At 67.3% G+C, this 26,797-nt stretch overlaps 4 protein-coding genes and 1 long non-coding RNA gene across 5 annotated transcripts; 2 read left to right on the forward strand and 3 right to left on the reverse strand.

The window, feature by feature from the left end:
- Positions 1 to 106: 106 nt before the first annotated feature.
- ENO3 (enolase 3) lies at positions 107 to 4,965 on the reverse strand. Its single transcript, XM_069799727.1, has 12 exons — positions 4,856 to 4,965; positions 4,478 to 4,564; positions 4,171 to 4,266; positions 3,602 to 3,660; positions 3,434 to 3,503; positions 3,204 to 3,337; positions 2,334 to 2,556; positions 1,691 to 1,888; positions 1,166 to 1,367; positions 747 to 855; positions 600 to 658; positions 107 to 325 (listed from the first exon to the last, which is right to left on the reverse strand). Exons 2-12 carry the CDS (start codon positions 4,560 to 4,562, stop codon positions 256 to 258), a joined length of 1,305 nt encoding a protein of 434 aa, XP_069655828.1. The 5' UTR covers positions 4,563 to 4,564; positions 4,856 to 4,965; the 3' UTR covers positions 107 to 255.
- A 1,080-nt stretch (positions 4,966 to 6,045) lies between these two features.
- PFN1 (profilin 1) lies at positions 6,046 to 8,418 on the forward strand. The gene is made up of 3 exons (XM_069799725.1): positions 6,046 to 6,315; positions 7,600 to 7,792; positions 8,174 to 8,418. The coding sequence occupies exons 1-3, from the start codon at positions 6,184 to 6,186 to the stop codon at positions 8,269 to 8,271; spliced, it is 423 nt and encodes a 140-aa protein (XP_069655826.1). The 5' UTR covers positions 6,046 to 6,183; the 3' UTR covers positions 8,272 to 8,418.
- A 3,120-nt stretch (positions 8,419 to 11,538) lies between these two features.
- SLC25A11 (solute carrier family 25 member 11) lies at positions 11,539 to 16,451 on the forward strand. The gene is made up of 8 exons (XM_069799726.1): positions 11,539 to 11,857; positions 12,771 to 12,923; positions 14,009 to 14,215; positions 14,314 to 14,404; positions 14,642 to 14,732; positions 14,814 to 14,913; positions 15,005 to 15,056; positions 15,179 to 16,451. Exons 1-8 carry the CDS (start codon positions 11,559 to 11,561, stop codon positions 15,332 to 15,334), a joined length of 1,149 nt encoding a protein of 382 aa, XP_069655827.1. The 5' UTR covers positions 11,539 to 11,558; the 3' UTR covers positions 15,335 to 16,451.
- Positions 16,452 to 17,006: 555 nt separating this feature from the next.
- Positions 17,007 to 20,718, reverse strand: LOC138688467 (uncharacterized). Its single transcript, XR_011327362.1, has 3 exons — positions 20,552 to 20,718; positions 17,884 to 18,045; positions 17,007 to 17,668 (listed from the first exon to the last, which is right to left on the reverse strand). It is a non-coding gene; the product is annotated as an uncharacterized lncRNA (long non-coding RNA).
- A 234-nt stretch (positions 20,719 to 20,952) lies between these two features.
- On the reverse strand, positions 20,953 to 23,641 carry PSMB6 (proteasome 20S subunit beta 6). The gene is made up of 6 exons (XM_069799729.1): positions 23,483 to 23,641; positions 23,055 to 23,122; positions 22,385 to 22,516; positions 22,157 to 22,286; positions 21,530 to 21,674; positions 20,953 to 21,181 (listed from the first exon to the last, which is right to left on the reverse strand). Exons 1-6 carry the CDS (start codon positions 23,582 to 23,584, stop codon positions 21,045 to 21,047), a joined length of 714 nt encoding a protein of 237 aa, XP_069655830.1. The 5' UTR covers positions 23,585 to 23,641; the 3' UTR covers positions 20,953 to 21,044.
- Between the last annotated feature and the right edge of the window lie 3,156 nt (positions 23,642 to 26,797).

The following is a 26,797-nucleotide window of genomic DNA, read 5'->3' on the forward strand; positions in this document are numbered from 1 at the left end:
ACCGTGTCTGTTCTAGGGGGGTCACGTGGGGGGGACACACAAACACACCCCCGTACCCTGGTCCTGTCATTGCCCCCCCCCCGCTAAAAAAAAAACGAGTCGGGGCTTGTTGTGCTCTGGAGCGTTTATTGGGGGGATTTCTGGATGTGCCCCCCTGCAGGGCAGATGTGGTGGCCCCTGGGGAGGACTTGGTGGCCCCCAGAGCAGATGTGGCAGCCCTGGGGGGGGTCACGGCAGCCCCCGTCGGTCCCCGTCCTACTTGGCCTTGGGGTTCCTGAACTTGCGCCCGGCGAATTTGGCCTTGTCCCCCAGCGCCTCCTCGATCCTGGGGGGGATGACACAGGGTCAGTGGGGGTGACCTGGGGGGGGCCAGGGCTGGGGACAGCCCCCGGGAGGGCCCCAGAGGGGATGTGGGGGGGTGGGGGGACAAAGCGCGAGGACAAGGACAGTCCCCAGGGGCTGGGGATGGGCTTGGGTCCACCCTGGGGACCCCCCACATCCCCTTGGGGGGACACAGGGGAGGGGGGGAAATGGGGGAACACACAGAGGGATGTCTGGGAACATGGAGGGGGGGACACAGACATTCGGTGACCCCTCACCTCATCAGCTGGTTGTACTTGGCCAAGCGCTCGGAGCGACACGGGGCGCCCGTCTTGATCTGGGGGGACAGAGGGGATGTCGGGGGGGGGGTGACGAGGGGAGGGGGTGGTGACGGTGATGGGGGGGGGCAGTGACGAGGGACCCACCTGGCCAGTGCAGAGCCCCACGACGAGGTCAGCGATGAAGGTGTCCTCGGTCTCGCCGGAGCGGTGGCTCACCATCACCCCCCAGCCGTGGCTCTGAGCCAGCTTGCACCTGGGGGGGGCACGGGGAGGTGGGCTCGCATGAGGGTGAGGCGCAGGGAGCCCCCGCGCGAGGGGATCTCTTGCACCAGGGCTTTGCGCAAAGGGGCTTTCCACACTGGGGCCTTGCAGGAGGGGCTGTGTGTGAGGGCCTCGCATGAGGGTTTTGCACAAGGGCTTCGCACAAGGGAAATCTTGCACGAGGGGCTTTTCCCGTGGAGCCCAGCACACAGGCCTTCGCACGAGGAGCCTGGCAGCAGGGGCTTTCCAGAAGGGGCTCCTGGTTTTTTTGCACGAGGGTTTCGCTGTGCACGAGGACTCACGCCTGGATGGACTCGGTGACGGAGCCGATCTGGTTGACCTTCAGCAGGAGGCAGTTGCAGGCGTGGAGCTCGGCCGCGCGCTGGATGCGCCGGGGGTTGGTGACTGTCAGGTCGTCCCCCACCACCTGGATGTCCACCTGCGCCAGGAACCGCTGCCACCCCTCCCAGTCGTCCTGGTCGAAGGGGTCCTCGATCGACACCACTGCGGGAGCGGCGATTCCCAGTATAGACCAGTAGGGACCGGCCGCCTCCGGCCCTGCGGCTGTCCCCCCGCCCCGTGCGCAGCCCTATATGTGCCACTGGAGAACCACCACCTGCCTTCCCAGTCCCTCCCAGTGTCCCCCCAGACCCTCCCAGTCCCTCCCAGTGCCCCCCAACCCCAGTTTGGAGGCCATTTCTCCTCCCCTATCCCCATGCCCAACCCCATACAAGCACCAGAGACCTCCCAACTTCCCTCCCAGTCCCTCCCAGAGACCTCCCACCTTCCCTCCCAGTCCCTTCCAGCGCCCCCCAGTCCCCCCTCACCGGGGTAGTTCTTGATGAAGCTCTGGTAGAGCTGCCCCAGCTGCTCGCCGGTGATGAGGCGCTTGGGGTCGGGGGGGGATTTGAAGTCGAGGTCGTAGCGTCCCTCGCGGCAGAACTCGGAGGCCGCCACGTCCATCCCGATGACCACCTTGTCGGGGTACCCGGCCTGGCCGATGGCCGCCTTCAACAGCTCCAGCGCTAAGGGGCGCCCTCTCTGCATCAGGCGGGGGGGGGGGGGCAGGGACCCCCAGGCGCCCGGGTCCCCCATCCCCCCCCAACCCCTCCCCCCACCCAGGGACCACGATGGCCAACCCAAGATGTCCCATCCACGAAGACCTCGACGTTGACCCACGTCAACCCTCCTGTTGGCCAAGCGGACCCAGGCCTTCGGGTGCGCCCCCCCGCCCCCCCCATCGCCCTCCCCCACCCGGAGGACCCAGGCATCCGGGGCTCCTGCCCTTTCCCGCCCCTCCCCCGCTGCCCCCGTAGCCTTTCTCCGGTTACGGCCACGGTGACTAATTCTGGATTTGACCCCGAAACCCAACCCCGGGGGGGAAGGGGGGGAGGTGTGCGGCTATAAATAGCTCTGAGCCCCCGACCCAAGGGGGGGGGATGGGTGGGCGAGGACCCGGGCGTCGGCTACCTTCGTTGTTCTCCAAGATGTTGGGGGCGAAGCCGCCCTCGTCGCCCACGTTGGTGGCATCTTTGCCGTACTTGGCCTTGATGACGCCCTTGAGGCTGTGGTAGACCTCGGCGCCGATGCGCATCGCCTCCCGGAAGGAGGTGGCGCCCACCGGCAGCACCATGAACTCCTGCATGGCCAACTTGTTGCCGGCGTGGGAACCGCCGTTGATCACGTTGAAGGCCTGGCGGGCGATAAAGGGACCCGGGCGTTCTTAGAGTTCTCCCATCGCCCATGGTCCTCCCCAGGACCCAGCGACCCTCCCAACACTCAGTCGCACCCCCAAGACCCCATGAACCCCCAAAGACTCAACCGCCCAAGACCCAACAACCCCTCAAAGACCCAACGATGCCTCCCAGGACCCAACCACGTTCCCCAGAACCCAAATGACAACACCCCCCAAAACCCAACAACACCCCCCAAAAACCTCGGTGGGATCCCCCAAAGACCCCCCCAAAGACCGAATAACGCCCCCCAACCCAACCGTGCTCCCCAAAACCCAACAACACCCCAAAAACCTCGGTGGGAATGCCCAACCCCCCCGAAAGACCCAATAACACCCCCCAAACCCAACCAAGGTCCCCCAAACCCAACTGACACCCCAAAAAACCTCAGTGGGATCCCCCAAAGACCCAATAACCCCCCCAAACCCAACCAACGCTCCCCAAAACCACCCCCAAAACCTTAGTGGAACCCACAACACCCCCCCCAAACCCAACTGGGCTCCCCAAAACCCAACAATGTTCCCCAAAAGCCAACAACCCACTTGGCCCCCCCAAATCCCACACCCCCCCCACCCCCACGGGGGGACCCAGGCATCCGGGCGGGTACCGGCACGGGCAGGATGAGGTCAGAGTTGCCGGCAAGGTCGGCAATGTGCCGGTAGAGCGGGACGCCCTTCTCGGCCGCGCCGGCTTTGCAGACGGCCAGCGACACCCCCAGGATGGCGTTCGCCCCGAATTTGGCTGGTGGGGGGGAAGAGGTGGGAGGGTGTGAGGCGAGGGGGACCCGGCCATCTGGGGGGAGGGGGGTCGCGGGGGGGGAGGGGGAGAGTAGCTTACATTTGTTCTCGGTGCCGTCCATTTCAATCATGAGCTTGTCGATCTTCTCCTGCTCCACCACGCTGATTTTCTGGGGGGGAGGGGGGGATGGTGTGGGTCAGGGGTTAGGGGTCAGACCCCCAACCGCCCCCCCAACCACCCCCCAACCGCCCCCAGGACCAGACGCACCTTCTCCAGCAGAGCTGGGCCGATGGTCTTGTTGATGTGCTCTACGGCCTTCAGCACACCTGGGGGACGGGGGGGTCAGGGGGCACAACCTCCGACCCCAGGGTTGTCACACGCCCCCCCCCCCCCCCCCGCCAATGGAGGGGCATTGGGTGGGGTGGGAGGGGGGCTGGGGGGGTTCTTGGGTCTTGGGGGGGACCCAGTTGGGTCTTGGGGGGGGGTCATTGTGTCTTGGGGGATCCAGTTGGGTCACGGGGGGGGTCGTGGGATCGTGGGGGACCTGGTTGGGTCCCAGGGGGTCTTGGTGGACCCTGTTGAGTCAGTTGGGTCATTTGGGGGGGTCATTGTGTCTTGGGGGACCCAGTTGGGTCACGGGGGGGGTCGTGGGATCTTGGGGGACCTGGTTGGGTCCCAGGGGGTCTTGGTGGACCCTGTTGAGTCAGTGGCGGGGTCATTGGATCTTGGGGGACCCAGTTGGGGTCTGCGGGCTCTTGGGGACATCGTTGGGGTCTTTGGTTGGGTTGGGGGGGCCCTGGCCGTGCTCAGCCCCACCCCCCAGGTCCGTCCCCCACCTTTGCCCAGGTACCGGCTCTTGTCACCATCCCGGAGCTCCAGGGCCTCGTGGATCCCGGTGGAGGCACCGCTGGGGACGGCCGCCCGGAACCGTCCTGGGGGGGGTCAGGGGACCGTCACCCCCCCACCCTCATATCCCTCTATCCCCCTCCCCGTGTCCTCAACACCCCCCCACTCCCCACATCCCACCACAACCCCAAGGTCCCCCCACGTCAGCAGCGTGTCCCCCCACATCCCCCCGGCCCCCCCATGTCCCCCAAGGTCCCCGTCCCCCGATGTCCCCCCCCCGTCCCCCCCCTTACGCACCCTTGGCGGTGTGAAGGTCGACCTCCACCGTGGGATTCCCCCGGGAATCCAGGATTTCCCTGGCCACGATCTTCTGGATGGACATGGCTGGGGGGTGGGGGGTGGGGGGGTCAATCGGGGGGGATGACACCCAGGGGCCGGGGTCACCCTGACCTGACCCCAGACCCCCCCCCCAATGCCCCACAAAGGACCCAAGCGTCCGGGGGGCACACCCGAGGCTCCGGGTCACCCTGACCCGACCCCAGACCCCCCCCATCCCAGGGGTGCCCCCCCTCTCCCCTAGACACCCACCCCCCGCCTCCGTCGCCCCCCCAAGGGACCCCCTGGTGTCCGGGGACACACACAGGGACCCCCCCAGCTGTCCAGGGTCTTGCTCACTGGGTGCTGGCTCTGCCTGGGGCCGTGTCCCCCCGGGGGGGTCCCCGGGGCCTATTTATACCCATCCCCCGCCCCCCCCGGGACTATTTTTAGCCCCCCCAAAGGTCTCGAGGAAAGGACACGGTAACACGAGGCTCCCCCTGCCCCCCCCGATGCCTGGGTCCCTTTTTTGGGGATGGGGTGTCACCCAGACACCGGGGTCCCTTTTGGGACACACAGGGACATCTGGGTCCCTTTTTTTGGGGGGGTGTCACCCCACGGAGCCCACAGGGGATGGGGGGGGCTGTGTCCCTGCAGGGTCTGTGGGGGCCGGGGGGGGATGGGTCCTGTGGGCCCCGTGGGGCCGGGGGGGGAGGGGCAGCGGCTCTGACCACTTCCCGGGGAAGTTCTCACCGGGGGGGGGGGGGGGGGCGGGGCCCGCACGCCGGGGCCCCCCCAGAGCTCCTGGGTGCCCCCTCGGCCCCCCTAGCCTGGGTTCCCCCCTCCCCAACTCCTGGTTGTCCCCCCCCCCAAAACTGCCGGTCCTTCCCCGCCCCCCCTCCCCAAGAGCGACCCGCGGGGCCCCTCCCCCCCCGCGGGGCAGGAAGTGAAACCGCCGCCCCTCCCCCCCCCTCCCGGAAAGTCCCGCCCCGCCGGCGCGGGAGAGCGCGCGACACGGGGGGGGGCGATTGCACGGGGGGGTGTGTGTACAAGGGGGGGTTTGCACGGGGGGGGGGGCGCATTGCACAAGGGGCTTGTTGCACTGGGGGGGCTCCTTGCACGAGGACTTTGCACGGGGAGGGGGGTGGGGGGATGTCCTCCCTTGCACCCGGTCCCGGTGACCCCCCCAGCCCCACTCTGACCCCCCCTCCCCCCGCAAGATCCCCAGCCCCCCCCCCCAATTTGGGGGTGCACGTGGGTCCCATTGCACGGAGGGGGGGGGAAGGGAGGGGGCACAGCCGCACTTGGTGGGGGGGGTGTCACGAGAACGGGGGAGGGGTCGCACTACCGGGGAGGTCGCGATTACGGGGGGGGTCGCCCCCCCCATTGCTGTAGTCGGCGGCCCCCGGCGCCCCGCGCCGTCCGCCGGTGGGCGTCGCCCCGGTGAAGCCCCGCCCATTCCCCGGCGTGCCCCCGCCCCTTCCCGGACCACGCCCCCCCCGTCCCCTATGAAAGCCGCCGCGCCGCGCGGCCGCCGGGCCCGTCCCGCCGCTCGGCTGCCGGCCGCACCGCGCAGGCGCAAGAGCCCTTCCAGCAGAGGCCACGCCTCCTGCTGCCGCGGCGCGAGGCCCCGCCCACCCCCTCCCTGGCCGAGGCTCCGCCCCCTCCCTCCCTTTCCCGCCGCCGCCATGAGCGGGTGGGCACCGTACGTGGAGACGCTGCTGGCGGACGGGACCTGCCAAGACGCCGCTATCGTCGGCTATCGCGATACCCCCGCCGTCTGGGCGGCCGCCCCCGGCAAGACCTTCGCTAATATCACGGTAGGAAGGGCGGAATTGCGACAGGGACAGAGGGGAGGGGAGGGGAAGGGGAAAGGGGGGAAGGGAAGGGAAGGCGTTTCCCGCCCGTTTCTCTCGGAGGGGAGGGGGAGGGGGCGGGGCCTGAGCCGACCCCCCCGCCGCCCCCCCCCCCGCGACGGGCACCGAGGAGGGACAAAAAAGGCAGAAAAACGCGGAGGCTGCCAGCGTGGCCCGGGCCCCCCCTCCCCCCCCACTTGAGCGAGCCGGGGGGGGGCACCCCGGGGTCCGGAACCCCCCTTCCCCGCCCCCCCCCCAGGACAAGGCGGGGGGGCTGAGGCATCTGGCTGCTCCCCCCCAATAAATTTTGGGGAGATGGGGGGCCAGGGGTTCGGGGGGAAACGACTCAGGCGCCCGGCTGGCCCCCCCCGTGCCCCCCCCGCAGAATTTTGGGGAGGGCACCCAGGAGTTCCAAGCTCGTTGCCCCACGTGGTTCCACGACACCCCCCGCATTTAATAGGGTCTCCTGGAAAGAAAAAAAGGGGGGGGGGGGGGCCTTTAAAAAAAAAAAATGCGCGGAATGTGGCTACTTCCCCGTGGGGGAGGGGCGGCCGGGGCTTCCTGTGGGGGAGGGGCGGCGCGCGCACCCCCTCCCCTCCCCCGTCCCCGGATGTGTGGGTACCCCCGCGGAAATGGGGGGGGCGGGAAGTTGGGGGGGGAAGGTCTCCCGAATGGCCGTTATGGGGGGGGGTGTCACACCCCGGGTGTCTGGGGTCTTTAATTGGGGGGGGTCACACCCCGATCGGCTGGGCGCCTTTTGGGGGGTGGGGGGTCCCCCAAACGCCTGGGTCCCCGGGGGGGGCACCCTGGGGGGCGGTATGCGGACACGTGGGTGCCTTGGGGGGGGCCCCCAAATGTATGGGTCCTTTATTGGGGGGGGGGGGGGTCGCAGCCTGCACACCTGGGTGCCTTACGGGGGGTCACGCCCCGGATGCCTGGGTGCCTTATGGGGTCATGGGGGGGGGGCACCCTGAATGTCTGGGTCCCTCGGGGGGGTCACGAGGGTCTCCAAACACCTGGGTCCCCTGGAGAGGGGGGGGGTCACGCCCTGGATGCCCGGGTCCTTTGGGGGGGTGGTGTGCGTCACCCCGAACAGGGGGGTCCCGAACACCGGGGTCTCCCCTGGGGGGGCGTCAGCCCGAGCACCGGGGTCCCGGGGATGCCCGGGTGCCCTGCGGTGGTCGTGGGCTGGGGGGGGGGGGGGGGCCCCGGTGGGGGCCCCCTGACCTCCCTCGCCCCCCCCCCCAGGCGGCGGAGGTGAACGCGCTGGTGGGGAAGGATCGGGGGCCGCTGCTGGTGAACGGGCTGACGCTGGGGGGGCTGCGCTGCTCCGTCATCCGCGACTCGCTGCTGGTGGAGGGCGAGCACAGCATGGACCTGCGCACCAAGAGCGCCGCCGGGGCCCCCACCTTCAACATCACCGCCACCATCACCAACAAGAGTGAGCGCAGCACCCCGCGGCCCCCCCGCGCACCCCCTGGTGCCCTATACAGCCCCCCCGGCACCACTTTCCCCCCCTGCAATCCCCCATGGCACCCTATACACCCCACAGCACCCTGTGGCAGCCCCCCCTTTCAGCCCCCCGTATCCCAGCACCCCCCCCAGCACTGCCCCCCCCATCACCCTTGGGTCACACCCCATCACCCCTGACCCACTTCCTGTCACCCCCCCCCCCCCCCCCAAAGTCTCCCCAAATCCCCCCCTCCCCATCTTGGGGACAGGGAACGCCACCCCCCCACCCCCGGGTGCTGACCCCCCCCGGTGTGTAAGGGGGGGGGTCACCCCCCACCCCTCCCCCACTGACCCCCCCTCCCCCCCGCAGCGATAGTTCTGGTGATGGGGAAGGAGGGCGTCCACGGCGGCTGCGTCAACAAGAAATGCTACGAGATGGCCAATCACCTGCGGCGCTCCCAGTACTGAGGGGACCCCCCCGGGACCACCGGGACCCTCCAGGGACCACCGGGACCCCCCAGGGACCAGCAGGATTTCCAGGACCCTTCCTCCCCCAGCCCCCTTGCCCCCCCCCTCCCCCCGCTGCCGGCAGCAATAAAAGACGCCTCGTGGGGATATCGCTGTGAATGTGTGGGGATGTGTGGGGCTGGGCTGCAGACCCGTGGGGCAGGGCTCCACCCTCTGTGTGTGTTTGTGGGGTGGGGGAGCGTCCCCGGTCACCCGAGTCCAAGGGTGCTGCGCCACACCCCGGGGGTCATAGTCCACTGTGGGGCAGAAGCAAAGCCACGTCATCCCCCCCCCAAACCCCACAGGAGCCGAACTTGGGGGGCAGGGCCTTTATTGGGGGGCATGTTCAGTCGGGGGGGGGGGGGGGGGGGGAAGAAGGCATCCCCACAGGCTGCGGCTGTGGCAGTGTGGGTCAGCCGGGGGTCTGCACAGTGGCTGTGGTACGCTATGGGGTGGAAAGAAGGGGGGGACTAAAAGGGGGGCAGGGGGGAACTTGGGAGGCCGGGGCAGACCTGGGGGAGGCTCACTGTGGGCACAGGGCAGGACATGCACTCACGCTGTGGCTGGGAACCCAGGTGTGAGATGGGGGGTTGGGGGGGGGAAATGTGGGGCAGGGACGTGCATGTCTGGGTGGGTTGTGGGGCACAGGGGGTGATGTGGGGCAAGGACGCAGGCACGTAGGCAGGATGTGGGGAGATGTGGGGCAGGGAACCGAGAAGTTGGGGTGGGTCACGGAAGGATGTGGGGCAGGGACCCAGACATTTGGGTGTGGGGGGATGTGTGTGTGTGTGTGTGTGAGATGTGGGGCAGGGAGCCAGGTGTCTTGGTGGGGTGAGGGGTGATGTGGGGCAGAGCCCCCAGCACCCAGGTGACGAGATGGGGCAGAGGCCCAGGTCTCCGGGCAGGTTGTGGGGCAGAAAGGGGGGATGTGGGGCAGGGACCGGGGCGTCCGGGCAGGGCGGAAGCGGCTCCGGCGCCGTCGAGGCCTTATAAGGGCAGCGACGGCGGCTCCGGCGCTTCCTCCCCCCCCCCCCCCCCCCCGTCCTTCCCCCCCCCCGCACTGACTCATTGGGGGGGGGGGCCGGACGCCTGGGTTCCACGCAGGGGGGAGGGGAGGGGCCTAGATGCGCCCCATGGCGGGAACCTGGGTGTCCGGGTTGTGGCGGCCATTAGGCCGTGGGGCGGAAGGAGCTCCCCCCCCGCCCCAGTCCATGTATGGGGAGGACCCGGGTGTTTGGGCCCCCTAACTGCCCCCCCCCATGTGGGTCGCTATGGGGTGTAAGTGGGGCAGGGGATGGGGGAGCTGGTGCAGTGAGGCAGCTACAGTGCAGCTGTGGGGCTGCCGTGGGGCTGGTTGAGCTGTGTGGGGGAGTTATAGGGCAGCTGTGGTTGCAGGGGGCAGGCTTGAGGGCTGGGGGCGGCGGTGAAGCTCGTTGAACCCTACGGGCATGATGTGGCGCAGTAGTGGGGCTGCTATAGGGCAGCTATGGGGCAGCCATGGCCAGTGGGGCAGGTTAGAGGGTGGTGGTGATAGGTGTGGGGGTGGCATGGGGCTGCTGGGGCACGCTGGAGGGCAGTGGGGCAGCTATAGGGTGAGGGATGGCTATGGGGCAGCTGTGGAGCAGCCACAGGGGGTGGCTGTAGGGAAGCCGTGGGGCAGGTTAAGGGGTGGCTGTGGGGTGGCCATGGCCAGTGGGGCAGGTTGGAGGGCAGCGGGGCGGCCGTGGGGCTGGCCGGCCCATATGGTAGCGGCACGGCTGTGCCACGGGGCAGCTGTGGGGCGGCCATGGGGTGTCTATGGGACAGCTGTGGGGTGACTGTGGGGCAGAACATACCTTTCCTGTAGGGAACGTTCTGCGGCTGCTCCCACCAGCGTACAGCTGAGGGTCTGGGCAGCCACTGAGCCGTGGCACCATAACCTGCGGCGCCCTGTCACGGTGTCACAGTGTCACCCGGTCACCAGGTCATAATGTCACCCCATCACCCTCTCACCTGTGGCACCCCATCACCTGTGGCACCCTGTCACAGTGTCACCCCGTCACCCGTGGTACTGCACACCAGGTCACCCCATCGCCTGTGGCACCTCGTCACGGTGTCAGTGTCACCCGTGGCACGGCATCACCCCACCACCCACAGTGCCACACGCATCACCCATGGGCGCTAGGTGCTGCGTCACCTTGTCACCTGCAGGACGGTGACACCCCGTCACCCCCCACTCCCCCCTTGTTACCCCCCCAGCACCTCAGGGTAGGGTGGGGGACACACACCCCATTTTAGGGACCCCCCACCCCCCCCGCAAGACCCCCAAAAACCAGGTGAGGGGCTGGAGGGGACCCCGGTATCCGGGGGGGCACCCCAATATGGGGGGGGGGTAGTGGTGTTTGGGGGGGAGGGGGCACCTACCACCAGCCCCTGGGGGGGAAGGGGGGGCCCCGAAAAGAGCCGGGAGGTCGGCAAACTCCAGGGAGGAGTTGGGGTCCAGTACCTGCCCAGTAACTTCCAGTCAGGACCAGTCACTGGTACTTGGGGGGGAGGGGGTCCCAGTGATCCCAGTGCCGACCGATGCACCCCAAAGTACTTCCCAGTGCTCCCCAGTACCTCTCAGTATAACCACAGTACCTCCCAGCGCTTCCCAGTACACCCACGGTGCCTCCCAGTACCTCCCAGTGCTCCCAGTATCCCCAGGACACCCGTGCATGCCTTCCAGTACCTCCCAGCCTCCCTCAATACCCACCCCCTCCAGCGCTCACCGCTCGGATATGGGCCTGGACAGGCAACAGAACGGCGCTGAGCACCAGCGGCGGCTCCGGCACCCGGCGGTATCGCGGGACGGGGACCGGGACCGGGACCCTCCGGCCGGGCCAGAGCCAGGGCCTCGGCCTCGGCCTCGGCCTCGGCCTCGGCCCCTCCCGCCGCCGCCGCCTCCTCTCAGAACCGGCAGCCTCGCAAGATGGCGGCGCCCAGTAGGCTCTCGCGAGAGGAAGGACAAGACCTCCCTAAAGCCCGCCCACTCTCTAACCAATCCCCGCCAAACATCCTTCCCGCCGAAACACGTCTAGCCAATGAGAGGCGGGAGGGCGGGGAGATGCCCCCAGCAGGGCCGCGCCCCCGGCACCTCCCTATTGGATCAAGCTACGCCTTCAGCGCGGGGCTACGCTCCCCTCTTAGTCCACGCCCTCCCGGATCAGACGACACCTCCCCCCACACTAAGCCACGCCCCCCGGCCGGACCGCACCTCCCCACCCTCCATGGGGGGCCACGCCCCCAGCGAGACGACTCCCCGCCCTCCAGGCGAGACCGCTCCCCCTCCTTTGCGCAGCCACGCCCCCCGCCGGCCCCGCGCAGCCGCGTCGCGCATGCGCACACCTCCCCCCCCCCGAGTCACCTTGGGGCGCCGCCGGCTCCGGACCCCCCGGGTCCTTGTGCCCCCCCCCCCACCCCCCCCGCCCCGGTACCGGGTCCCGGCCGCGATGGCGGCGACACCGGCGGCCGAGAGGCCCAAGACCTCCCCGAAGTCGGTCAAGTTTCTCTTCGGCGGCCTGGCCGGGTGAGAGCCCCCCCCCGGAGCGGGACAACCCCCCCGAAAAAAAACAAAACCGGGACCCCCCGAGACCCTTCAGACCCCCCCGGGGCCCCCCAACCCCCCCGAGCCTTCCGAAGCCCCCCCCGAAGCCCCGACCCCCCCAACCCCTTCAGCCCCCCCCGCCAAATCCCCCCCAACCCCCCCCCACCTCTCCAAACCCCCTCAGCCCCCCCATGGCCCCCCCCAAACCCTTCAGCCTCCCCAAATGCCCCCCAGTGCCCCCCAAACCCCTTTGAGCCCCTCTAAGTCTCCCCTCAGCGCCCTCAAAAGCCTTTCAGCCCCCTCCATGGCCCCCCCAAACCCTTTAGCCCCCCCCAAAGGCCTCCTGAAACCCCTTGAGCCCCTCTAAATCCCCCTTCAGCCCCCCCAAAACCCTTTCAGCTCCCCCAAAACCCCTTTGGGCCCCTCCAAGCCCCCCCCAACCTTTCAGCCCCCCAGATGCCCCCCCAGTGCCCCCCAAAACCCTTTTAGCCTCTCTAAATCCCCCCTCAGCCCCCCCCAAACCCTTTCAGGCCCCCCCCAACCCCCCCCAAACCTTTTGGCCACCCCAAATGCCCCCCAGTGCCCCCCAAAACCCCTTTAGCCTCTCTAAATCCCCCCTCAGCCCCCCCAAAACCCTTTCAGGCCCCCCCCAAGCCCCCCCAAACATTTTAGCCCCCCCAAATGCCCCCCAAAACCCCTTTAGCCTCTCTAAATCCCCCCTCAGCCCCCCCAAAACCCCTTCAGGCCCCTCCCCAAACCTTTTAGCCCCCCCAAATGCTGCCCCCAGTGCCCCGCAAACCCCTTCAGGCCCCCCTACCCCGCCCGGGCTCCCTGGGGGGGTGTTGCCGGGTGGATTTTGGCCCCCCCCGCTGACACCCCCCCCCCCCCCCCCCAGGATGGGGGCCACCGTCTTCGTGCAGCCCCTGGACCTGGTGAAGAACCGGATGCAGCTGAGCGGGGAGGGGGCCAAGGGGCGCGAGTACCCCACCAGCCTGCACGCCCTCACCTCCATCCTGCGGCGCGAGGGGCTGCGCGGCATCTACACCGGGTAACGGCCCCCCCGGGACACCCCCGCTAAACCTCCCGGGGTCACCCTGGACCCCCCCCCCCCCCCGAACTGCTCAGCGTCACCCGGGACCCTCCTGGGGTCACCCAGACTCCCCTGGGACACCCCCCCGCCCAAAAACCCGCTGGGACGCAGCTGGCCCCCCCAGATCTGCCTGGGACCCACTGGGGTCACTCAGACCCCCCTGGAGTCAGCCAGGACCCACCCAGGTTCACCCAGACCCCCCCCGGGACCCCCTGGGGTCACCCAGTCCTGTCCAGGGTCACGTGTCGCTCCCCCAAAACCCCCTGGACCCCCCCAGGGTCACCCAGGACCCTCCTGGGGTCACCCCGGCCCCCCCAACCCCCCCCAGCACCTCTTGGGGTCACCCAGAGTGACCCAGGACCCCCCCAACGCCCACCCAGGGTGACCCACAGGTGCGGGGATGATTTTGGGGGTCCTGAGGATGTTGGGGGGTCCTGGGAATGGTGTTGGGGTTTGGGGGGGCCCTGGGGACGGTCTGGGGGGGGTGAGGAGGTTGTTGGGGGTCCTGGAGATTTTGGGGGGGTCCTGGGGACAACACAGAGGGTGTGAGGTAGGTTTTGGGGGGGTCCTGGGGCTGGTTTTGGGGGTCTTGGAGATGATGTGGGGGTTTGGGGGGGTCCTGGAGATGTTGGGGGCCGTGAAGGGGGGCCTGGGGCTGGTGTTGGGGTGCTGGGAATGATGGGGGGGGTTTGGGGGGTCCTGGGGCTGATGCCGGGGGCACTGAGGATGGTGTCAGGGTTTGGGGGGGTCCTGGGGACAGCACAGGGGGCATGGAGATGGGGGGGGTCCGGGGGTGGTCTAAGGGTTTAGGGGGGGGCTCCTGGGGCTGGTGTTAGAGTTTGGGGAGGGGTGTTGGGGGGTCCTGAGGATGATGGCGGGGTCCGGGGGGGGTCCTGGCTCTGAATTCGGGGTTCCTGGGGCCAGCTTTTCGGGGGGGGGGGGGGGGGCGCATCTCGGAGGCACCATAGGGCTTTTGGAGGATGCCGAGGCCCGTGCTGGGGTCCCGAGGCCACTTTTGGGGTGCCCCCCCGGTCCCCCCCCAGGCTGTCGGCGGGGCTGCTGCGCCAGGCCACCTACACCACCACCCGCCTGGGGATCTACAGCGTCCTGCTGGAGCGCCTGGGGGGGGCCGACGGGACCCCCCCCCCCTTCCTGGCCAAAGCTGCCATCGGCATGACCGCCGGTGCCGCCGGGGCCTTCGTCGGCACGCCCGCCGAGGTCGCCCTCATCCGCATGACGGCCGACGGCAGGTGAACCCCCCCCAAAATTTGGAGTGTCCGTCCGCGTCTCGTTCCCGTTTCCCCCCGAAAGCCGCCTTTTTCACCCCAAACTCGGCCCCGGTTTGCAGGTTGCCCCCCGCCGAGCGGCGCGGCTACCGCAACGTCTTCGACGCGCTGCTGCGGATGGCGAGGGAGGAGGGGGTCGCCACGCTCTGGAGGGTATGGGGGTGCCGGGGGTACCCCGAAATCCCCCCTCCCCTATAGCCCCCCCCCCTCTCTCTGACACCCCCCCCTTACTCCATTCCCCCCTCCCAGGACCGCACGGAGGGGGAGGAGGGGGTTGCCACGGTCGAGGGGGGGCCCAGGGAGATGTGGGGGTGCAGGGGGGGATATGGGGGTGCAGGGGGGGGACCTAAACCCCCCCTTCCTCACTGTGCCCCCCCCCCCCGCCCCCAGGGCTGCATCCCCACCATGGCGCGGGCCGTGGTGGTCAACGCCGCCCAGCTTGCCTCCTACTCCCAATCCAAGCAGTTCCTCCTCGACTCCGGTGAGGCTTGGGGTATGCGGGGGGGGGTCCTCCAAAATCTGTGACCCCCCCACTTATTTTTGGGGTTTCCCCCCCACCCAGGGTATTTCCGCGACGATATCCTCTGCCACTTCTGCGCCAGCATGATCAGCGGGCTGGTCACCACTGCCGCCTCCATGCCCGTCGACATCGTTAAGACCCGGTGGGTAATTAAGGGGAAACACCCCCCCACACCCCTTTAATTCTGGGGAAAGAACACACCCCAAAATCTCACCCCCAAATTTCCCTGACAGCATCCAAAACATGCGGACAATCGACGGGAAACCTGAATACCGCAACGGGCTGGTGAGCAAGCGGCAGCTTTTGGAGGGGGGGGGTCCCCTCTTTGAGGGGCGGGTGGGCAGGTCCCCCAGTGTTTTGGGGCCCCCCCGCGACCTCCTTTGACCCTGACCCCCCCCCCCCCCCAGGACGTGCTGGTGAAGGTGGTGCGGTATGAGGGGTTCTTCAGCCTCTGGAAGGGTTTTACCCCCTACTACGCCCGGCTGGGCCCCCACACCGTCCTCACCTTCATCTTCCTCGAGCAGATGAACAAGTGGTACAAGAGGCTCTTCCTCAGCGCCTGACCCCCCCCCAACCCGAGGGGGGGGGTATGGGGCAACCCCATAGCCCTATAGGTGGTTATAGGGTGTCTCGCTGTCCCTATAGGGGCTGTGGGGGGTGTTCTCGAGTCCCTTGTGTCTCTCTGGGGGTTGGCGGGGTCCCTGGGGGGGGATGACACTGTGGGATGACTCTCTGGCCCCATGGGGGGGGGGGGGCTGTGGGGTGGCCCTGGGTCCTTATAGGGGTTGTAGGGTGGCCCTGTGGCTGTGGTGGGGGAGCCTATGGGACATGTCTGTGGCCCCACAGGGGGCTGTGGGGTGTCCTCATGTCCCCCAGGGGGCCTATGGGGTGCCCCACATCCCTGTGGGGCATCTGTCTGTCCCTGTGGGGGCTATGGGGGGCCGTGGGGCAGCCTTGGGTCCCCTATGGGGGCTATAGGGTGTCCCCGTGAGGGTTTATGGGGTGTCTGTCTGTCCCTATAGGAGCTGTGGGGCAGCCCCCTATCTCCCTCAGGGCTGTGGGGCTGACCCCTGTGTCCCCATAGGGCAACTGTGGGGTGACTATGGGGTGCACCCCCCTGCCACGGGGGGTCTGTGTGTCACCCGCCCCATCCTTATAGGTCAGTAAATAAGCTGTTGGTGTCGGCTCTGAAGCCTCTAAGGGGTGGGCCCCAAATATTGGGGGGGGCCCCCAAAAAGCACCAGGTCGATGCCCACCCCCCATCTCCTGTGGGGCCGGACGCCTGGGTCCCCCAACTTGGGGGTCTGGGCGGGTGCATGGAGCAATACCTGTTATGGGGCAGCCCCATATCACCCCCCCAATACCTGAGGTTAAGAACCCCATGGTGCCCCGTCCCCTGTTCTGCCCCACATCTGGGGGGACCCTAGCCCCCCCCGCCCCCCAACCACCCCCCCCCGGGGTCCGGTGCAGCCGAGGGGTCGTTTTGGGGTTCGGGGCTTTATTGACAGTGAATGTCAAGGTCACGCTGTGGGGCAGGAGCCACCCCTACCCGCAACTTCTGTCCCACAGCAGGTTCTCCCCCACCCCCCCGCCATAGGGCGCCCCACAGTCCCCAGGGCCCATCAAGTGCTTCGTTAATGACTCCTTGTTATCAAATAATTAAAGGAAAATCTACAAAGACGGCCTGGAGCGAGAGCAGTGAAGTGGGAGCTGACCCACGGTGGGGGGCACTCCGTGGGGGCGTGTGGGTGGGTCCAAGGTGGGGCCCAGCCCCACACTGGGGGGACTTGGGGGGGGTGTGCCCCACGACCCACCCTGCCCCATAGTGGGGTCCCCGGGGCAGGGGGGGTTCCCATAGTCACCCCAGCCCCACAGCTCGGTGCCGGGAGGGCGGTGTGCCCCACGATGGGGCGTGGCTACCACCTGTCCATCACGCCAGGGGAGGGGTGCTAGCTGATTGATTGGCAGGTGGGCGGGGCGCGGCCGGGGTCACCAGCAGAGGGCGCCGTGCCGGGGCGGGGTCACCGAGTACACCCGGCTGCCGCCCCCAGGCGAGGAACACCTGGGCGGGGCCGCGGCATCACGTGGCGAGTGAGGGGCGGGACCACGTGAGGCGGGGGGAGTAAGGGGGGGGGGAGCGGGGAGTGATGTGGGGGGAAAGGGGTCACGCGGAGGGGGAGTCGGAGCCCTGCCTGGCTTCAGGAGGGGGGGAGAGGCCGCTGCCCCCCCCCCCGGTGTCCCCAAGCCCCCCCCCCGGCCTCGACACCCCCGTCCGCCATTTTGTCCCAGTTGCGTATCTGGGCGTACGCTGAGGCACCCACCGCGCCCCACGTCCTCCCGCGCGTCGCCCCCGCGTCGCGTCCCGCCACGTCCCCAGTCGCGCGGACGGGGAGGTAGAGGTGACGCCAGCTCTACCGTCGTCGTCATCGCCTCACGGCTCTGCCTCAACGTCAATTAACCGAGCACCCAGACGTAGCTGAGGAAGGCACCAGCCCCCGCGTCCCCCCCACGTCCCCCCTCACGTGGACGGGGACATCGAGGCCGTAGTGAGGCGGGGAACCAAAGGAACCTTAGTAGATATATGAATGTAGATAGGAATTGTTCAATAATTATCTAGCTTATAATGAAGTTAAAGAAGTTTCAGTAGAGGTAGACATGGCCCAAGGGGATGAGAAGTGATGTTTAATGTTTGCATTGTTGAGGCTGGCTGGGACAGGAGATAGTCCCTGATAAGAAGCAGCAGCCGACCCCAACAACCAGCCAAGACCAGCCTTGGGATTTCGACAAATGCCAAGGAGCGACTGAGTCTGCGCAGGGACAGAAGGTTAAGAGTTCACTGTGAAGACGACATACAGCCTTCATCTTCACGACCACCAGACGACCACCATAAGGAGGCACTGCGCAAGCGCAGTTGAGAGGAGACTATGGAAATGACTTCCTGGAGCCAATTTTAATATGAAGCGGGGATAGGTAACGCCTATGTATATGCGTATTGCAAAACTCTATGTATATGTAACACTTGACTGTATAAATTTAAAGCGAACTGCCAAGTCAGGTGCGCGCGACTTTGGTGGGACTACCCCCCGTGCTGCCCAGCGCTGAATGAACATACCTACTTTACAATCTCACTGATTGTGGAGTCTGTTTTCCGCACGTCAGTAGCAGTCGCCCGGTCGGTGTCGACGGCGCCGCAGCCGCAGGTGACCTTCAGCCGTCAGCCTTCCTCCACCCTCGGCTCCACCAGCAGCAGGTGCTGGGGCAGCTCTGCCAAGGGCTGCGGGGACACGGAGGGACGGGGGGTCACTGGGGGGGACAGGCAGGACAGCGGGACCCACAGAGGGGACACCAGCCCCACGGAGGGCCCCACCGTGTGGGGCACAGGGGGATGCGTGGGGCAGAGGGTGATGCGGGGCTGGCACATGAGTAACCTACGCGCCCCTTCCTCCTCCTCCTCCTCCTCACGTCCCGCTGCCGACGATTTCCACCAGCTCAAAAACGCCGGCGGGGTCCTGGGGGGTGCGGGGCGGGGGGCAGGGAAGGGTTAAAGGTGACCCCCCCCCCCCCCAAATATCCCAGTTTTGGGGTCACCATGTCCCATCGCTGTGTCCCCCGGGAACCACCATGGGACCAGGTCACCGCACCGGGGAGCGCCAGCCCCCAAACAGGGCTTTTCGACTCCAAAATCAGGGTTTTCAATCCCCAAGTGGGCTTTTCAACCCCAAAACCAGGCTTTACAACCTCAAAACAGGCTTTTTGACCCCAAAATGGGGCTTTTTGACCCCAAACTATGGCCCTTGGCCCCCAAACTGGGATTCTTTGCACCCAAAACGGACTTTTCATCCTCAAAATGGGCCTTTTTGCCCCCAAAATGGGCCTTTTTGACCCCAGAGCAATGCTTTTCACCCTCAAACCAGGGCCCTCAGCCCCCAAACTGGGGCTTTTCTCCCCGAAACTGGGGCCCTCATCTCCCAAAATGGGTTTTTCACCCCAAATCAGAGCTTTTTGCCCCTAAAAAGGGTCTTTTTGCTCCGAACTGGGGCATTTTAACCCCAAACTGGGCTTTGTGCCCCCGAACTGGGACTTTTTGCTCCAAACCCGGGGCTTTACACCGCCAAACCATAGCTTTTCAACCCCAAAATGGGGCCCTAGCCCCCCCCAACCGGGACTTTTCAGCCCCCAAATTTGGCTTTTCACCCCCAAACAGGGCCCTCAGCCCCCAAACTGGGACTTTTCACTCCCAAAATGGATTCTTTGTCCCCAAAACAGGTCTTTTTTTCTCCCAACCAGGGGCCTTACACCCCCCAAACCAGGCTTTTCAACCTCCAAATGGGGCCTTTGGCCCCCAAACTGGACGTGTTTGCCACTAAAACAGGTTTTCACCTCCAAAACAGGGCTTTATGCCCCAAAATGGGGCCCTTGGCCCCCAAAATGAGGCTTTTTGACCCCAAACCAGAGCCCTTAGCCCCTGAACTGGGACTTTTCACCCCCAAACTGGGGCCCTCTGCTTCCAAAATGGGACCTTTCACCTGCAAAATGGGTCTTTGCAGACCCCAAACCACAGCTTTTTACCCCCAAACTGGACTTCTTGCCTCCAAAATGGGGCTTTTTGCTCCCAAACTGGGGCTTTTCACTTCCAAAATGGGGCTTATCACCCCCAAACTGCAGATTTTCGATGCCAAAATGGTGCTCTATGTCCCCAAACCTGGACTTTTTGCCCCCAAAATGGGCTTTTCACCCTCAAAATGGAGATTTTCAGCCCCAAACTGCAGCTTTTCCCCCCAAAAATGGACTTTCTGCCACCAAAAATGGTGCTTTTAGCCCCCAAACTGGGACCCTCGGCCCCCCCGCCAAAAGCCTTTTCACCCCCAAAACAGCTTCTTCACCCCAAAACAAGAGGGGGCCAAACCCCAGGAATTCTGGCTGGTGAAGCACTACCCCCCCAGACTGGCTCAAACAAGGTTTTTGGCCCCCGAATGTCTCGGTGCCATAATTAGGGCTCGTTAACGGAGGTCATGGGGACGGGACACCCCCCCCCCCTCCCCCCCAGCCCATGACCCGCTTCCCCAGTGGCTCAAGGGCAGACGGGGGGTGGGTGGGGAAGCCCCCCGGGTTGCAGTCCCCCCTTTCTGGAGCAGTCCCTGGGTGGATGTTTTGGGAGGGGGTCCCCTTAAAGGACACCCCCGCCTGGTGGGAGGGGGACGGGGGGAGACTGGGAGGTCCTGGAGGGCATGGCAGGCAGTACTGGGGGGCACTGGGAGAGACTGGGGGGTACTGGGAGGTCCTGGAGGGCATGGCAGGCAGTACTGGGGGGCACCGGGAGAGACTGCAGGGTACTGGGAGGTCCTGGAGGGCATGGCAGGCAGTACTGGGGGGCACTGGGAGAGACTGGGGGGTACTGGGAGGTCCTGGAGGGCATGGCAGGCAGTACTGGGGGGCACTGGGAGAGACTGGGGGGTACTGGGAGGTCCTGGAGGGCATGGCAGGCAGTACTGGGGGGCACCGGGAGAGACTGCGGGGTACTGGGAGGTCCTGGAGGGCATGGCAGGCAGTACTGGGGGGCACTGGGAGAGACTGGGGGGTACTGGGAGGTCCTGGAGGGCATGGCAGGCAGTACTGGGGACACTGGGCGCTGCTGGGAGGCACTGGAGGACACCGGAGAGACTACTGGGGGGCACTGGGAGGCCCTGCAGGCAGCACCGGAGGGGGGGCCCTGAGGGGATGGGGGTGTTCCCCCTTCACAGCCCCCCCGAGGCCTGTCCCCCCCCCTTTCCCCCACTCACCCGCAGGGAGGAGAGGTCGGTACCATCCAACCCGCAGGCGGGAACGGGATCCGCCACGGCTCTGGGGGGGAGGGGGCGGGCCCGTGAAGCCGAGGAGGAACGGGGGACCCCCCAAAGACCCCCCAGAGCCCCTCACCCCCGCCCCGGGGGCCGTGAGGGGCCGGGCCGGGCCCCGCCGCTGACTGCGAGGGCTGGCCACGCCCCCTCCGAGCGGCGCGCATGCGCAGCGGGAAACGGCAGGAGACCGGGCGACAACCCCCAGCGCGAGCCGTTCCCGCCCTTTTCCTGCCGCTCCTCAACCCGACGACATGAGGGACCCGCCATGTCGTGAGAGGGTGTGACAAGAAGGGGGGGCGCGCACAGCCCCCCGCCCCCCCCCAGCAGGACACAGGCAGAGGCAATGAGCGCGCGAAGCCCTTTATTGCCCCGTACGTCCCCCCCGTGTCGTCGTCGTCCCCCCCGTCGTGCTCCCCCCAGGTCTGGGGGTGTCCCCTCAGGCGGGGGGGCCGCCGTCACCCCCTGGCAGGTCGGGGCCGGCCAGGACCCTGCGCTCCACCCCGGCCTGGGTGATGGCCGCCAGCCGGATGACCCCCCCACTCGAGCCGTCCCTGGCCATCGCCAGTGCCAGCGCTGAGGGGGGGACAGACAGACACACGGTCAGGTCAGGGACCCCCCCCGGGGGCACCTCAGACCCCCCCCGTGTTCCCCTGTCCCCCCAAAACCCCCTGTCCCTGTCCCCCCCAGACCCCTGGGACTCCCCCCAAACCCCTCTGTGCCCCCCAACCCCCCCCGTCACCCCCAAACCCCTCTGTCCCCTTCCCCAGCTCCCCCCGAAGCCCCCCTGGGACCCCCTTAACCCCCCATGTCCGTCCCCCCCCCAAATCTGCCTCCCAGCTCCATGCCCCCCCAAACCCCACCATATGCCCCTCTAAACCCACTTCTCCCCTTCCTCAGCCCCCCCAACCCCTTCAAACCCACCACGGGCAACAAAATCCTGGCACTGGGGACGGGTCATCCCAGGGCGGAAGGCGGCATCCAGGAACCCATAGATGTAGGAGCTGCCTGACCCCCCCACGGCAAAGGGCTGCCGCAGGAGGAGCCCCCCCATTGGCACCACGTACACCTAGGGGGCACAGCGGGTGGTCAGGGGGGTCTATGGGGCAGAGAGGGGGGGCTATGGGGCAGGGGAACGCAGGAGGAGCCCCCCCATCAGCACCACATACATTTTAGGGGGGTTGGGGGGGGCTATGGGGTTCAAAGGTGATGCTGTGAGGCAGAGAGATATGTAAAGCTGAAGGGAGTGCTACAGGATAGAAGGGGGGATGCCATGGGGCAGAAGGCCCCGTGCTATGAGGCAGGGCCCTGCTATGGGGCAGAGCGAAAGACGCTAGGCGGCAAAAGAAGATGCTGTAGGGCAGAGTGAAACACTATAGGGTAGAAAAGAGAACCCTATGAACCCTATGGGGCAGAGAAAGGAATGCTAGGAGGCAGAACGTGACGTTTTAGGGCAGAGTGAGACACCGTAGGGTAGAAAAGGTGATGCTATAGGACAGAAAAGAATACTATGGGGCAGAAGAGAGTGCTACGGGGCAGAGGCCCCCCCACCTGCCCCCCCCGGCGTGGGTCCCAGCCAGCCACGATGATGCCGGCGCTGAGCTCCTCCCGGTAACGGTAACAGGTTTGTTGGAAGAGACGAGCGGCCGTCCGCACCCGGGGCGGCTCCTCCAGCTCCACGCTGTGGGACAGGGAGAACGTGTGGGCTGAGACCCACGGCGCCTGCCCCACGGCGCCTGTCCCGCACCTCCTCCCTGCCCCACAGATCACGGCGCGTACCTGTGAAAGGCCAGCTGATAGGCCACAGCGTCGGCCACCGCCTGCGTGTCGGCGGCAGAGCCTGAGCGGCAGCAGAAGATGCGGTCGTGGACGGGGGTCAGCTTGTCCGTCACCCGGTTGGCCACGTACGACCTGCGGTGACATCATGGCGAATGCTGCGACAGCCCCGCCCCACCCCAGAACCCCCCTACGGTTTTTGGGGGGGGTCCCAACAGTGACAACCCCGTGACGGGGGTCCCGATCGTCTGCAAGTGACATCGCAGTGACGTCACGGGTGGCATAGGGGTGACAAGCCCCGTGAGGAGGGACCGGGTGACAACCGCCTCGCCATGACCATGGAGGGTTCAGGGACACCTGGTGACACCCCGGGACCACCCCTACGCGGCGGCGGTGACATCAGGGTGACGTCAGGTGCCATCATGGTGACAGGCGCCGGGTGACAACGGTGTGACAGGTGTCACGGTGACAGCAGAGGGTCTGGGGACAACGGGTGGCACCTGGGACACCCTGCAAAGGTTCGGGGGGGTGACATCACGGTGACAGGCTGCCTGCGACAACACCGGTGACACCCCCACGCCTGGGGACATCTGGCGACCCCCCCCCCGCTGCCGCCAACCCCACAGCCCCCCGCGGTGACATCACCGATGACATCACCGGCGGCGCCCCTCACCCGGTGGTGGTGCGGGAGTCGGCCCCGATGACGACTCCCCCGTCGAACTCCACGGCCATGATGGTGGTCTGGGCGGAGGGGCTGCGCTGAGGCGGGGGCGGTCTCTCTGCCCCATAGTCCCCCCCCAGCCCCCAGCGGGCTTCCTTCTGCCCCATACCCCCCCCTCCTGCCACACAACTCCCCCCAGCCCCACAACTTACCCCCCCCAGCCCCTCAGAGGGGACCCTCCTGCCCCACATCCCCCCTCCAGCCCTCTATGGGGAATCCTCTGCCCCGTAACCAGCCCCAGCCCCACCGGGGGCTCCTTCAGCCCCACAGCCCCCCGACAGCCCCGTACCCCGCCCCCCCACGCGGCTCCCTTCTACCCCATAATACCCACCAGACCCCAGGGGGGTCCCGCTACCCGACAACCCCCCAGCCCCACTCACGCCGGTGCTGACGGGCTCCGACGTCCACTCCCGCTGCGGCCCCGCGGAGCCCAGCCTGGCCCAGGGCTCCACCGCGGCCGCCCGCACCGTCACCGCCGCCATCTTCCTCCACGCTTTGCAGCGCGACGGCTACTTGAACGGCTCGGCGCTTTACGGCAGCGTGGCAGGCAGGTCGGACGCGCCCGCCGCGCTTTACGACAGCGTGGCACCCGCCGCTTCGCTGACAGGGGACGCCGCGCCGCACAGCACCGCGGCAGGCACAGCGGAACACCGGCCACCGCGCTCTAGAGAAGCGTGGCGTCTGCCGTTTCACGACTATGGGACGGCGCGCTTTCCGGCAGCGTGGCAAGCACGTCGAAAACGGCTCGCCGCGCTTTACGGCGGTGTGGCGCGTGCCGTTTCACGACTATGGGACGCCGCGCTTTCCGGCAGAGTGGCAGACACGTCGAAAACCGCTCGCCGCGCTTTACGGCGGAGTCGCGCCCTCGTTTTCACGACGAGAGGACGTCGCGCTTTCCGGCAGAGTGGCAGGCACGTCGAAAATCGCTCGCCGCGCTTTACGGCGGAGTGGCGCCCTCTTTTTCACGACTATGGGACGCCGCGCTTTCCGGCAGCGTGGCAGGCACGTCGAAAAGCGCTCGCCGCGCTTTACGGCGGAGTGGCGCCCTCTTTTTCACGACTATGGGACGCCGCGCTTTCCGGCAGCGTGGCAGGCACGTCGAAAAGCGCTCGCCGCGCTCTACGTCGGTGTGGCGCCCTCGTTTTCACGACGAGAGGACGTCGCGCTTTCCGGCAGAGTGGCAGGCACGTCGAAAAGCGCTCGCCGCGCTTTACGTCGGTGTGGCGCCCTCTTTTTCACGACTATGGGACGCCGCGCTTTCCGGCAGCGTGGCAGGCACGTCGAAAACCGCTCGTCGCGCTTTACGGCGGTGTGGCGCGTGCCGTTTCATGACTATTGGACGCCGCGCTTTCCGGCAGCGTGGCAGGCACGTCGAAAAGCGCTCGCCGCGCTTTACGGCGGTGTGGCGCGTGCCGTTTCACGACTATGGGACGCCGCGCTTTCCGGCAGCGTGGCAGGCACGTCGAAAAGCGCTCGCCGCGCTTTACGTCGGTGTGGCGCGTGCCGTTTCACGACTATGGGACGCCGCGCTTTTCGGCAGCGTGGCAGGCACGTCGAAAAGCGCTCGCCGCGCTTTACGGCGGAGTGGCGCCCTCGTTTTCACGACTATGGGACGCCGCGCTTTCCGGCAGCGTGGCAGGCACGTCGAAAACCGCTCGCCGCGCTTTACGGCGGAGTGGCGCCCTCGTTTTCACGACTATTGGACGCCGCGCTTTTCGGCAGAGTGGCAGGCACGTCGAAAACCGCTCGCCGCACTTTACGGCGGAGTGGTGCCCTCGTTTTCACGACTATGGGACGGCGCGCTTTCCGGCAGCGTGGCAGGCACGTCGAAAAGCGCTCGCCGCGCTTTACGGCGGTGTGGCGCGTGCCGTTTCACGACTATGGGACGCCGCGCTTTCCGGCAGCGTGGCAGGCACGTCGAAAAGCGCTCGCCGCGCTTTACGTCGGTGTGGCGCGTGCCATTTCACGACTATGGGACGCCGCGCTTTCCGGCAGCGTGGCAGGCACGTCGAAAACCGCTCGCCGCGCTTTACGGCGGAGTGGCGCCCTCGTTTTCACGATTATTGGACGCCGCGCTTTTCGGCAGAGTGGCAGGCACGTCGAAAACCGCTCGCCGCACTTTACGGCGGAGTGGTGCCCTCGTTTTCACGACTATGGGACGCCGCGCTTTCCGGCAGCGTGGCAGGCACGTCGAAAACCGCTCGCCGCGCTTTACGTCGGTGTGGCGCGTGGCATTTCACGACTATGGGACGCCGCGCTTTCCGGCAGAGTGGCAGGCACGTCGAAAACCTTTCGCCGCGCTTTACGGCGGAGTGGCGCCCTCGTTTTCACGAGTATTGGACGTCGCGCTTTCCGGCAGAGTGGCAGGCACGTCGAAAACCGCTCGCCGCGCTTTACGGCGGAGTGGCGCCCTCTTTTTCACGACGAGAGGACGTCGCGCTTTGCGGCAGCGTGGCAGGCACGTCGAAAACCGCTCGCCGCGCTTTACTGCGGAGTGGCACCCTCTTTTTCACGACAATGGGACGGCACGCTTTGCGGCAGCGTGGCAGGCACGTCGAAAACAGCTCGCCGCGCTTTACGGCGGCGTGGCCTTCACGTCGGAGAGGCCGTCGCGCTTTCCGGCAGCGTGTCGCCCTGTGCCTGCCGGTGCTCCGTCCGCTCCCGGCTCCTCCCACGGATTCGGGGGCGTGGCCAGCGCTGTCAATTAAAGCTCTTTATTGCCCCGGCCCCGGCGAGGTGTGGTGGGAGGGGGGCCCCGACCTCTGGGGGGTCCCCCCGATCCACTGTGGGTCGTGAGGCCGGGACCCGTCTCTGGGCCCCGGTGGTGGCTCTGGGGGGGGGGGCGGCAAAAGAAGGGGGGGGTCAGTGGTCAGTGGGGTGACTCCCCAAATCCCCCGCATGACCCCACTGCCCCCTGACCCCCCCCGGGGACCCAGACATGCGGGTGACCCCCTGTGACCCCCTTGGGGTGAGCCTGGCATCCGGGCCTGACCTCTGACCCCCCCGGGAGGCATCGGGGTGACCCCTGCCCCAGGGTGGCCCCACTGACCCCTCCCCCCCACCCCCCCGGGGGGACACCGGAGTCCAGGACTCACGGTGGGGGGAGGGGGGGGTCCCCGGAAGACGGTGGTGAGGGGGGAGGGGCGGCAGATGGGGCGCAGTGGCGGGGGGTCCCGCAGTTCTGCCAGCAGCTGCTGCCCCCCCGGCGAGGGGCGGCACATGTGGAAACAAGGGGGGGGCGGGGGGGGCATCACCGACACCCCCCCCGATCCCCACTACACTCCACTGCCTCCCAGTAAACTCCCAGTACCCCCCAGTAACTGCCAGTGCCCCCACAACCCCCTCAGACCCCCCAATACCCCTCCGGTCCCTCCCAGTGCTCCCCAGTGCCTCCCAATACCACCTCAGTACCCCCCATTGCCCCCCCAATGCCTCCCCATACCCCCCAGTGCCCCCACGACCCCCAATACCTCCCTGTGGCACCCCAGGACTCCTCCTATTTCCAGCCCCAGTGCCTCCCAGTGCTCCCCAGACCCCCCCAGTATCCCCCAGACCCCCTCTCAGCACCCCAATGTCACTCAGTAGCCCCCCAATACCCCCCCAGGGACCCCCAATACCCCCCAGCCCCCCATCTCTCACCCCCCGGGGCCATGGGGCTCTTCGGTGCATTGGGGCTGCTTTGGGGGGGCTCAGGC

Source organism: Haliaeetus albicilla, chromosome 13 (genome assembly GCF_947461875.1).
Source record: "Haliaeetus albicilla chromosome 13, bHalAlb1.1, whole genome shotgun sequence".
Lineage (NCBI taxonomy): Eukaryota > Metazoa > Chordata > Aves > Accipitriformes > Accipitridae > Haliaeetus > Haliaeetus albicilla.